This window comes from Pituophis catenifer, unplaced genomic scaffold, assembly GCF_029215685.1.
Source record: "Pituophis catenifer annectens isolate HBS135680 unplaced genomic scaffold, rPitCat1.0.hap2 SCAF_6, whole genome shotgun sequence".
NCBI classification, from domain to species: Eukaryota; Metazoa; Chordata; class Lepidosauria; order Squamata; family Colubridae; genus Pituophis; species Pituophis catenifer.
In genome coordinates this window covers 28,706,227-28,718,738 of record NW_027256886.1, presented here as the reverse complement: position 1 = coordinate 28,718,738, position 12,512 = coordinate 28,706,227, and the positions used below count along the sequence as shown (strand labels likewise).

Sequence of the window (12,512 nt, the reverse complement as noted above, 5' to 3'; positions counted from 1 at the left end):
ATCTAATATCTGAAAGTCGACCACATATGCACTCATCAAGCATTTATCTTGTCACAGGCAGTTGATTTTATGGTTGGCTATCATCAGTTTAGCAAAATTATCAAAAACACTCCTCAAACACATCACAAAATTATCATCATTAACCATACAGTATCTAGGCTATTTTGAATCAGAAGGGATGGGAAGTTTTATACAGCCATCCATTATTCAATATTATTATAAATCTTACGAAGAACTGATCTATAGTAATTTATCCACAGGTTTTTTAAAAGTGTACTTCACACTGAGTGTGAAAGATCATATTTTTTGCCCACATTCCCATCATATTTGCCAGGCAAAATGAGAGAACAGTGGAGCACTGTAGTTGTAGCAGCTATTGCAACAACAGTTCCTAAGGCAATTGGAAGCTACACTAGAATTACTGGTGTGTTGCGCTATGATAAATTCTGGTCCATTAGCAGATGGTTCATTGAATGGACTGATCTTTCTAGGTTGTCATTTGATACTGATATTGGAGCAAAGCATTAAAAACTAACCCATGGTAAACAGGATAGCAAAAGGGGGTCAGTAACTATGGTCTTGGCCTAGAAAATCCAAATTGATCATTTTTTCAGTGGATCAGAAATAAGGAGAAATATCAGGTATATCTACTTTGGCCACTTGCAATAACCTTTGCAGTCTCAAAGGAATCTGTACTTGATATCTTATTATAGCAGCAAGCAATTGCAGAAAGATAAAAATCCATTCTATCAAACTAGGAACCTGACAGTATTTCTTTCTTTCTCCTACTTATTATTTTTGGTGTGGGGTACAAAGGATTATTTGCAGACTTTTTCTCACACTGGCAAATGATCACTCCATACCCAAGCTCTTTGTTTACTGCCTTTTACCTCCAACTTCACAAAAATTAATGTTCAATTATTGATTGAGATGCACCTTAGTGTAAGGGTTGATATGTTCAGTTTTGTTTAACATTGTTAGCTGATATATAATTTAATACTTCCTTCAGAAATGCAAGATTTCTTCTATAAAAACATGAATTGAATGGTTCTAAACATTTTCATTTTCTATATTTTTTCCTGATCGTGGCTTTTCCTTGTCTATATAAGGCTGAATGAGCAAAGTAAGTATTCCCACCATATAAAGGAAGCCACATATGTAGAAAGAAAAGTCATATTTTTGTGTGAGATCATAAATCCATCCTAGAAAATAAAAAGAAAGCAGTCAATAGGGTACCATTAACAATAATAAAGAACATAGAACATAAAACATTACTTTTCCTATTAATACAGTATTACTCATTGTCAGACATAATTCTATGTCTCACTTCTTTTTTTCATCCATAACGAGATCGTCATTCATTACATTAATTTTGCCACTCTCTCAAATAAGTCTTTTCTCCTTTATTGTCTTAAGCCTGAAACAGTAGTGGGATGCTAGTCTGTTTCTTCAAATTTATACCAGTATTTTAAATACACTTTTTCTATAAAACTTCTGGAACATCTACTTAGATCAAGAGGTGGGCAACTTTGTTGTGACTTTGGTAGACTTATTTATTGCCTCCATGCGTTTCAGGAGCCATGACACTGACCCATCCAGTTCCCATTCTTTCAAGGGTAATTAGGGTAAGGGATTCAGATGGGGTTTATTTTTATTTGCACAAAAGTAAACCAAATTATGCCAATTATGTTTTCCAATAAATGTTTTGCAAAAAAAAAAAAATGGGTAAAGGAGGCATATTTTGCACAGAGGTGTGCAAATCTAGGTTTCAATCCTACTTTCACTAAACATAAGTGTATGTGGTTAAAATATATATATTTCTGTTTGCTTCTCTTTTCAGTTTCTTCACTTTTCTCTGCTCTTTTGTATTTATTAAAATTGCAGAATCCTGGTTGGAAGAAACCATTTCAGCCATGTATTTCAAACTCCCGCTCCATAGCAACATCCACATTAAAGTATTCCAATAGATAGCCAGCCTCAACATGAATTTATCCAATAAACCCACTATCCCTCAAGATAATAGAGTCTGTTGTTAAAATGCTCTTAGTATTAGAAGTCCCTTCTCCCCAAAAATTCAGTAAGAATCTGACTTCCTGAAAGACTATTACTGTCATTCCTGCATTCTGAGATAACAATAACATAAAAGTACTACAAGTTAATAAATAAGTATTTCTATAAAGGAAATGACTAAAACCTGTCTCTTCTTGATGTATTTTACTGATGTTTTGTAGAAAATGAACAACATCTGTTGATTTCCAAACTTTAGTATCAGGGCTGTGCAAAACATTCAAATTAGGTTTTTATAATTGGCAGGCATGCCACAAAGCAGTTGCTATGTCTTTTCTTCTTAGAGAAGCAAAGCAATTGAGCATGTAAATATAGGCAATGATAAGTTGCGATGGCGCAGTGGTTAGAATGCAGTGTTGCAGGCTGACTCTGCCCACAACCAGGAGTTTGAGCCTGACCAGCTCAAGGTTGACTCACCCTTTCATCCTTTGGAGGTCAGTAAAATGAGACCCAGATTGTTGGGGGCAATAAGCTGACATTTGTAAACTGGGCAGAGAAGGCTGTAAAGCTATGGTGCAATATAAGTCTAAGTGCTATTGCTATTGATACCATGTACGGTAAGTCAAATAAAATGTTACATTTACCTGCAAATGGTGGTCCCAAGAGTGCTGATACCCCATTGGCACAAATGATGATTCCGTAGGCATTTGCAAGATGCTTAATCCCTACTAGATCTTCAGTGACAACTGGCATAAGTGAAAAATATCCACTGGAAAATCCTATTAGGGCACAAACCACTGCTAGGCTAGCAAATGTATGCATTAATGGCAAAATAAAAATGCAAGAGACAAGAGTAAAATTAGCTGCCATGAAGACATTCCAAACACTGATGCAAGGCAAATCAGAGATTATGCCAAGGACGACCTTCCCCAAAATGTGAACAATTGCAATAATTGAAGTCAAAGGAAAGATGTCATTCTGTGCTGATAATCTGTACTGTTTCACTATTTCGGGGAGATGGATGAAAGGGATCACAAAAGTGCTATAGGCAAATAAAGCCCAAAATACAAAAGCTGCAAATGTTCTGTTGGTGAAGAGAGAAGCAGTTCCAAAGTAACTAGAATACCAGGTTCTGAAGCCTTTCTGGCTTGTAACTGTCAACTGGCCTACTCGCTTTAGAATACCAAGAGTATAGATTTCCTTTTGGTCTCTGATTCCATCTTTATTTTCCAAGGCTGAAATTTTGGCAATGTTTTCTTTTGTACCTTGTCCTCCCTTTGCCTCTTTCTTCGCTTCCCTTAAAACACAATTAGATGTTAGCACTTCGGCAGAGCAGGAAAGAATTTTTGTTGGACTATTGCTTTGACTCTTGTTTCCATCCTTGCTTTGCTCAGGAGCTTCCTTCTTGTAACGAATTGGCCTCAGAAGTGCTCCACAAACACACAGGTTCAGACAGACTGCACCATGAAGGAACACGGCATTCCTCCAGCCAAACTCCAGACAAAGATATTTCAACAAAGCTGTCATCAGGAAGGCACCAAAGCCTGTTCCAGTTGTGCTGAGTCCCTGGGCAAGAGCCCTTCTCTTTTGAAAATATTCTCCCACCATAACCACAGCAGGCAGGTACACCATCCCACTTCCAATACCTGAAACATGAAACATTTCAGACTTATCCAAGAACCCTCCGTGATTGTATTAATACACGATTAACTGACAGAAAATCCTAAAACAGGAATGAAAGGCTGGGCTAAATATCTAGACAAACATAGGTTTTGGCCCTCAGGAACTAGAAATGGGACATGAATCGTTCTAGGATCTTTTCAAACTTTATGTGTTAGAAAGTAGTCCTAAACTCATTATCAACGCAAAGCCATCTATCCTAGAGCAAATCTACACTTCAACTTTTGAATATCAATTAAGTTATTAAATTTGGGTTGCAACAGAGGTGTAGAGTTTGTTAGAAGGCCCTCTCTTGATTTATTTTGAAAGAGGGGATCTACTTTTTTTAATTTAGACTTAAATTTATAATCAACAAGTACAATACATATTTGTGATTCATATCAGTCAGGCTTTTTGTCAGTGCACTGTTACTGTTTGGCAGCTGTTTTACTTCTTCCTTCTGGACTAGTTCCAGGAAAGACCTGGCCTAAGACCCTTCATTTTCAAAATGCCAGAGGATTCAATATTCTCCCCCACTTTTATTCAGTATACAATACATCTGATACTGCTGGGCTAGGTAATATACTGTTAAGTATTCTTAGTGTGCAGATGATTACATCTAGATCCCTAGCTGGGCAAACAATGCTATGGAAGATGCTCCAATGCTTGGAGGCTGTGAGGGTATGGATGAGGAGGAACATCTTAGGCTCAAAACTAGCAAAACTATGTGGCATTGGTTTCAAGGACCAGCAAATCCCAATGATTTACCTTCTATAGTTCTTGACTAAATATCACTTCTCCAGGTAGAACTAGTAAATAATTTGGGAATTCCTTTGGATTCTTGCTTCCTACTCAGGGAATAGGTGAGAGCAGAATCCAGAGGTTTTGCAGTCTCATCGTGTGCCAAATACCTCCTTTCCTGAATCAGATGGGCTCTGTCACTCATGTCCTAGCAGCTCCCATTTGGACTATTGCAATGTACTCTATATAGGACTACTCTTCAAGACAACTCCAAAATTCCAACAGGTCCAAAATGCAGCTCCATTAATAATTATGATTGAATACATACTGTGTTATATATGCAACTTAACACCTTAATCAAGCTTATATAGCCTGAAGCTACAGTCTATGTGTTCACAAAGAAGATGAGCTGATTTGCTGCCACAGACTTAGGCTTGTTTGTGTTAACATATTTATAGTCTTCAAAAAAATAGTTAGATTTCCTAATGTATATCCAAAATTATTTATGCTTACCAGCTATAATTCCAAATGTAATGAAGAGGTAATGTACATTTGAAGCATAGGAACTTAATATCCATCCCAGGGCATTTAAGATTCCTCCAGTTATTGCTGTCTTCCGACACCCACAGGTGTTAATAAACAAACCAATAAAGGGACCTGTGACAGAACATGTGAAATAGATTGCTTTCATAAACTCTAATTATTTTCTTCACAGATATGAGATTTGGAAGCAGTTAAGTGCAATTTGCCAAATCAGTATACATCGCATAAGCATTAATGGGTAAAGGTCTATCTATACCCAAGGATTTGTCCAGTTATTTGTTATCAATACATGAAATTCAGGTACTAGATTACAGCAACAAGACCTTACATAAATGCAGTGTGTCTCAAAAAGCTATATGTTTGTGGTAGAAAATTGTATACTGGTAGCTCCTATACTGGTAGTCCTCGATTTATTGTCACAATTGTGACTGGAACTTCCATTGTTAAACAATGTGGTTGTTAAGTGAATTGCACCCAATTTTATACCTCTTTTGCCATAGTTGAATCACGAGTCATTGGGTGAATCACACAGCCGTTAAGTAAATCCATCTTTCTCCATTGACTTTGCTTGTCGAAACCTCCTATGATCATGTGACCCCAGGATGCTGTATCTGTCATAAATAGATGCCAGTTGCCAAACACCTGAATTTTAATCATATAATTGTGGGGACATGATGATCGCTGTAAGGGCAAAGACTGGTCCTAAGTCACTTTTTTCAGCACTGTTAGAATTTTGAACAGTTATTTAACAAATGGTTGTAAATTGAGGACTACCTGTATATACATTAAAGGCACTCCAAGGCTATGTTTTCATCATAGATCAACTATCAATAACAATTAAGCATGCATTTTATTTCCTATACACACATACACACACACAGACTAATTTAAGCCCAAAATTCAGATTTAATGTGTTACTCATACCCCAGATAGCCATCATATTAATCCAGATGCTGTAATTAGAGTTTATTGAAGGTTATGGCATCTGGGCTGAAGAACCTCAAGATAGAGATTTTTAATATAGTTATAATCATTTGAAGTTTGACAAATTGGCAGAATATACAGGCTGGAAAGCAGATATATAATGCATAAAATAGAAGCACACACAGGAAAATAATGGTGCTCTGTGTGTGCTTCCCAATCAGTGATGTCTGCACACTGTCATTGCTTTTGTCAAAATTATAAGAGTTGCAGCCTAAGTTCTGCCCCCTTTTTGTCAATGTCTACAATATGACAGGATTTGTGATAGGACACCACAATGCTGCATTTGGCATGGCAATCCTCAACCCTTGCCTTCCTACAGATGCACTATTACCCACTGTAATTTAGAACTGAACATGTCATGCAAACTCAGTCTAAGATTGAGTTTAGCCATTGTATTAATCCATAATTGCTTGGATTTGTACAATATCCTAAAATGGTGATCCTGAATAAATAAATCGCTGGATTTGTACAATTACTAATAAACTACAGTTTATGACTGTATTTAATCTAAAGCAAGCAACTGAAATTATAGGCTGTACAATACATACATAAACATGTACAATACATACATAAAAAGTTGCATGTCAAAAAGCCAGACTGGCTACAAATTAGAAATTGGAAGAAAATCACAGTTTACCATCATCCTATATTCCAGCCTATTGGAAGAACTGGACTATTTAATCAGTGTAAACCTGGCCTGATAAGATCTTTGGCATAAATAGCTGAGGATGGATGCTTTCAACTTCCAAACTCTCATACTGTAACTCGATCAGCTATGGTTACAGTGTTTGTCTTAATATTTTTATCATAGTCATATTAGTGCTGTGGGTCATCTACTGATTTGTAACATCATTTTCAATAATAAGCAAAGAAACTATATGCTACATCACAAACGTTTGAAATCCATTAGGAACAAACAAACAAAAATAATAGAAGACACTAGAAAGTCTATTCCACAACAAAATTCCAGCCATTCTAAAATTTATTTCTATGTTCTAATTTTATTTTATTTTATTTACATGAATGCACATTTCTCTTCTTTCAAATTAAGTCTATTTTAAGTAACCCAGGGGACTGATTTGAGCTACTATAATTCTTAACAAATATATTTCTACTGCTGTTTGAAGAGGTCCTCTTCAATAACCTAAGGGAAGGAAAAAGCGCTTGCCAAAATTGTATTTTTTATGAACTATCTTTCTTGTTAATGATTAATACAGCAAAAATGCTGATGTCTCAGTTACAATCTACAAAGCATTCATCTGTTTTCTTCCAGATTATTGTAATACAGTTCAGAGTACTAAAAATTAGGATAAAATAATTTCTTAGCACTTAATGCAAAACATAATTTTTTCTCAGTGCCAGACTTGAAGGGTTTCTTTAAATCGTTCTAAAACAAGAAATTTTTACATAATTTTGGAATTATTTTGGAATTTTGAGATAAAGAGAACTGCAGGTTTTTCAAGTTCGAATCAGTGATATTTATTATAAACCATTTACAAGGAACTATAGTATTTCTAACCCAGACATTGTCTGAAAAGCTGCTAAAAATTAATTCAGAAATCGTCAGATGACCAGCTGAAAATTCCTTAAGAACGTATGTTTTGATTCCTGCATTATGCTGTTCTCAGCAAGTTAAAGTTTGTCCAAAGTTTGAAAACATTCACTTTTATGAATACAGTACATCTGTATGTGCTCATGACAGATTAGTAGATAAAACTGATAAAGGGCTAAGCATGGATCAAGTACAAGGCAGTAGAACAGAGTAATTCAGAATATATTGTAATTTGGATGAAGTTGAATAGATACCTCTAATGAACCATCTCCAGACTCAATTTGCTACTAAACACTAGCTTCAAACTCTTCTGAACTTTGTCATGCTGCAAATGGCAGCATTATAGTATCTGTGCCATGAAGAAAAAAAAAATCTGAGGTTGTATAAATCACCCCACTGAGAAGTGGAGAAAGGAGGATTCAGTGATTTATTTATTCAGAAATTTATATAGTTACCCTTTTTACAGTGTATATCATAACCCTCAGATTCCCCTGATCTGAGAACTACAGTCAGATCTCTGCCAATTGAACCAAACATAATATTTAGGATGGGTGGGGAAAAAATCATTAAAGTGGACAAGCAAAATACCTGCAGGCCTACCAGAAAGATGGGCAGGGCAGGGCAGGAATTTGTTTTAACCAAACTATGGGTCTGCCTCTGTCCCATTGTTGCTGCTCAGCCCAACAGATCCAGCAGCGGAATAATATTCTGGGCAGTGGTGAAATCCAATTTTTTTTACTACCAGTTCTGTGGGTGTGGCTTGGTGAGCGTGGTGTGGCTTGGTGGGCATGGCAGGGGAAGGATATTGCAAAATCTCCATTCCCATCCCACTCCAGGGGAACGATACTGCAAAATCCCTATTCCCTCCCCACTCCTGGGGGAAGGATTTTGCAAAATCTCCATTCCCACCCCACCTGGTGCCAGCCAGAGGTGGTATTTGCCAGTTCTTCAAACTGCTCAAAATTTCCGCTACCAGTTCTCCAGAACCCGTCAGAACCTGCTGGATTTCACCCCTGATTCTGGGTCCCCTCTACTAAACAATGTCATGTTGTTGGATCCCAGTGTTGTGCCTTTTCTGTGGCAGGGCCGGTCTATGAAACAGAAACATCCCTCTAGAGATCTGAATAACCCCCAACTTAGTTAGCCCGTCAAACAGTGCTGAACACTTTTCTCCAGTCATTTGGATCAGGAAGTTGGATGTGCCTTGCTGTTGTTGATCTTTTTTTTGTGATCAGAATTATTGTGTTTTATACGTGTGTACCAGATTGTATGCTGTTCACATCAGTGGTGGGTTGCCCCTGGTTTGCACCGGTTCTATAGAACCAGTAGTAAAACCGGTGGGAGGCTCCGCCCACCGATCCTGACATCATCAAAATGCTTCTGTGCATGTGCAGAAGCTTCTGCGCTTGCGCAAAAAAGCACACATGCGCACAAGCGAAGCGAGAGCACACAGCCCTGCTGCGAACCGGTAGTAAAGGTAAGTAGAACCCACCCCTGGTTCACGTTCATGTTTTAATCCTCTCACACTGCCCACAGCAGTGGTGGGTTTCAAAAAATTTTAATACCGGTTCTGTGGTGTGGCTTGGTGGGCATGGCATGGCTTGGTGGGTGTGGCTTGGTGGGCGTGGCAGGGGAAGGATACTGTAAAATCTCCATTCCATTCCCACTCCAGGAGAAGGTTACTGCAAAATCCCCATTTCCTCCTAATCAGCTGGGACTTGGGAGGCAGAGAATAGATGGGGGCGGGGCCAGTTAGAGGTGGTATTTACCGGTTCTCTGAACTACTCAAAATTTCCACTACTGGTTTTCCAGAACTGGTCAGAACCTGCTGAAACCGACCTCTGGCCCCCAGTATTATTCTGAGATGGTTGGTCACGTACACAATTTAAATAAACAACTGCATTCCAAGTTTGGAAAATTCCACAGAAACCATCTGAAGAAGGTATAATTCAGATTCAAAGGACTCATGCAGAGAGCCTTCTGATCCCTGGTCCAACATGGCCTGCTTACTGCTTGTTGAAGACCCTATTTTCACAGTGGAGTCTCCATCTCATTGCCAGACTGTTGCTGAGGCGGACTGAAGTCAGGGTCAAGGTGACCTGGGAGGAAAGTTGTTTTCCATCCGAAGTGCAATAACACCTTCTAGGCAAATATTCTGAATTGCATCAAAAAGGAATCTAAAGGTGGTCGGCAACCTGCACAGCTCCAATTAGTTCACTGCAGCACTTCCCTACCTGACTGTGAAGCTTTGTTCCTCCCTGTTTCCTTTCTGGCTGCTGAAGAGAATAGAGCATTGCTGTAAAGCCTGCAAGAACTTCTTCTGCTACATTTTGCAAACATTCATGCTTGTTCTCTGGCTCAAGGAATTCTATCACAGCTGAATGCATAAAGCAACAACATTTTCTGCTGTACTGTATTTTAAAACCGTTATATGGCCAAACCTAATTGGCTCCACTAACTATGAAACAAAAAATAAAAAAGAATATTTGTTGTCACATGTACTCCAGAAAAGTTTCCACAATCAAAAAGATTTTAATCTGAACATGCTATCTCAAGGAGATTGCCATATGCAAATCTAAGGAATATTATTTTTATTAATAAGGTAAGACTGAGCAAATACGTTTAATATTACATATGGGAATCCCCATGTTATTGAGTATTTCTTATCCCATGTATATAAGCTTTTTCCGCTGAGATAATGGCTTACCCTATGTAACTGCATAGGACCAATTTTGATACATCAATATTTAATCAAGATGGCAACTGGTATATAATAGGAACAATATGGGATCCTACCTACAATCAGAGTAATGCCCATATTGAGGGAGCTGACCCATGCCGTCAGCCCTCGACTTTGACTGAACTCTTCAAGCCATTCCATGTTGAGAATTCCAAGAGCCATTTGTGATCCCATGATGAGTATATGCACCAGGAAAGAAGAAAAGACTATCATCCAAGCCCATCCTCTATCAATATCTGGATTTAACTTCAGCTTCTGCTCCCTCTCTTTAGAGTTCTTTTCAGAATCCGAATCAACATCTTCGTGACTGTCGTACATTTTCAGTCAAGTACCTTTAAAAAGATCAAATAATATTTAGTAGTTCCTGATAAGAGTTGCATTTCATTTACTTACTGTTACATTTTTAATAAGATTAAACACAAGTGGATGATACTTGCCAATTGACCATTTCAATGGTACTTCATTGAATTGCCTACTTATAAGAATAAATCAGGATAAAATCTTCGGTGTGGGATTGTCCCCATGGAAGAGCAGGCTACTTACAAAAATTGCAGGCATCTGTGCTGCCTTCTTCCTTTCTTGTCTGAGCCTTTCCCACCCCTCATCAGCACAGCAGGGCTGCTATTCAAGCTGTAACCTTGAAACGGGTGTGGGAGAAGATGGGAGTTTTGGAAGCTTTGTAGTTACCAGCAAATAGGGTGAAACAACCAAACCAAAGAAGGTGTTTTTCTTTCAAAAGAGGAAATTGTCCAGACGAAAAAGAGGCACAGCAAGAAAAAAGTGCAAACATAATATGGCACAATGTGGAAAGTTGCAAGTATTCTACATGTGGTTCAGTAATAGAAGAAAAAAACAGAAGAAATAGTGTAAGAAGAAAATAGCTTTGGTATAGAATGTAGTATTGTAATAGTAATTGAATAATAAAAGTATTGTAGGTGTAATTATTGTAGTAATAGTAATTTGTGTAGCAATTTAGAAATAATAGCAATAGGACAGAATATAGAATAGAGATCACTTTGCATATAGGCTTGTAATTTTTACATTTTACTTCTGTATATTGGTTTTTATCAAAATAAAATATCTTCCCAACCTTTATAAGGAAATATTAAACATCTGTCCAGACACCAGGGCTTTTGTGGCTCTTTTGAGTCTAGATCAATCTAACTGGGTTTAGTTTTTTTAAAAAATGAGATTCACCCAAGCTAACAATATAGGACATTTTAGGGTTAAAGTGTTTCCCTACTTGCTAGAAGTACAGTCAATAGCTTTAAAAATTTGTTATATTGCATATTTAGCCAATATAATTTTAAAAATGTAATTGTGCCATGCTTACCAGCATTCATGTAGAAACACCTCTAAAACTAAAATTGATTAAAGAATAATATGAGAGAAAAAGGCAACATGTGGATTTTCACTTTCAAACACCTCTTCCAGTGATACAATAGCACATAAATACTATATATCTGGTAAAAGTTGAATTTATTTCTGCAGCTGACCTAAGGGAAAACAATGAGGGCCATAATCTAACCTAAAATTAACCCATCTGCTGCTTTCTATAGTATACCATCTGCACTATTGATTTTGCATAGTTATACCATCTGTTGCTTATCTCAAGATCTTAAAAGCTGCTTTCTGAGCTCTGCCCCTTCTGAACTACACTCTTTTTAAAAATGTGTTGTGTTTGCAGTATCGTGTATTCCAGCTAAAATGCATTTACTAGCAAATTTTGTTCACATCTGCAGAAAAAACTTTGTCTTTTGAAGAGAGGGGATAACAATATGCTCTTAACACTGGGAAGATAAATGATAGAAATACATGAACCCATTCTTCATGGGCTCATTTCACCGCATCATTTCATTGTTGCCTGAATGATCAGAAGAGCAAAAACCATTTGAGCCAGTAGTGGTTAAGGTACCAAACTAGAAACTTGGGGATTGAAGTTCTAGTCCTTCTTTAGGCATGAAAGCTGGCTAGGTCAGAGGTGTCAAACTCGTGTCATCACAGCAGCATCATATGTCGTATCACATCTTTTTTCCGCCTTGCTAAACCGGGCGTGGGCATGACCAGCGCGTGATGCATCCGGCCCACGGGCTGCGAGTTTGACAGCCCTAGGCTAGATAAATTTGAGCCAGTCACAGTCTGTCAGCCCAACTCAACTCACAAGGTGGTTGCAGTGGGGAAAATAGAAAGAAGGTGTATTAGATATGTTTGCTGTTTTTAAAAAATACAGTTTGTATTCTGTTTGTAAAAAATTTACAAAAAATAATAAAGAGAGAAAAATACACT

General features: G+C 37.5%; 1 protein-coding gene across 1 annotated transcript; it reads right to left on the bottom strand.

Annotated features, from left to right (window-relative positions):
* Positions 1–1,050: 1,050 nt before the first annotated feature.
* SLC16A14 (solute carrier family 16 member 14) lies at positions 1,051–10,544 on the bottom strand. Its single transcript, XM_070946178.1, has 4 exons — positions 10,283–10,544; positions 4,921–5,064; positions 2,652–3,653; positions 1,051–1,202 (listed from the first exon to the last, which is right to left on the bottom strand). Exons 1-4 carry the CDS (start codon positions 10,542–10,544, stop codon positions 1,051–1,053), a joined length of 1,560 nt encoding a protein of 519 aa, XP_070802279.1.
* Positions 10,545–12,512: the final 1,968 nt, after the last annotated feature.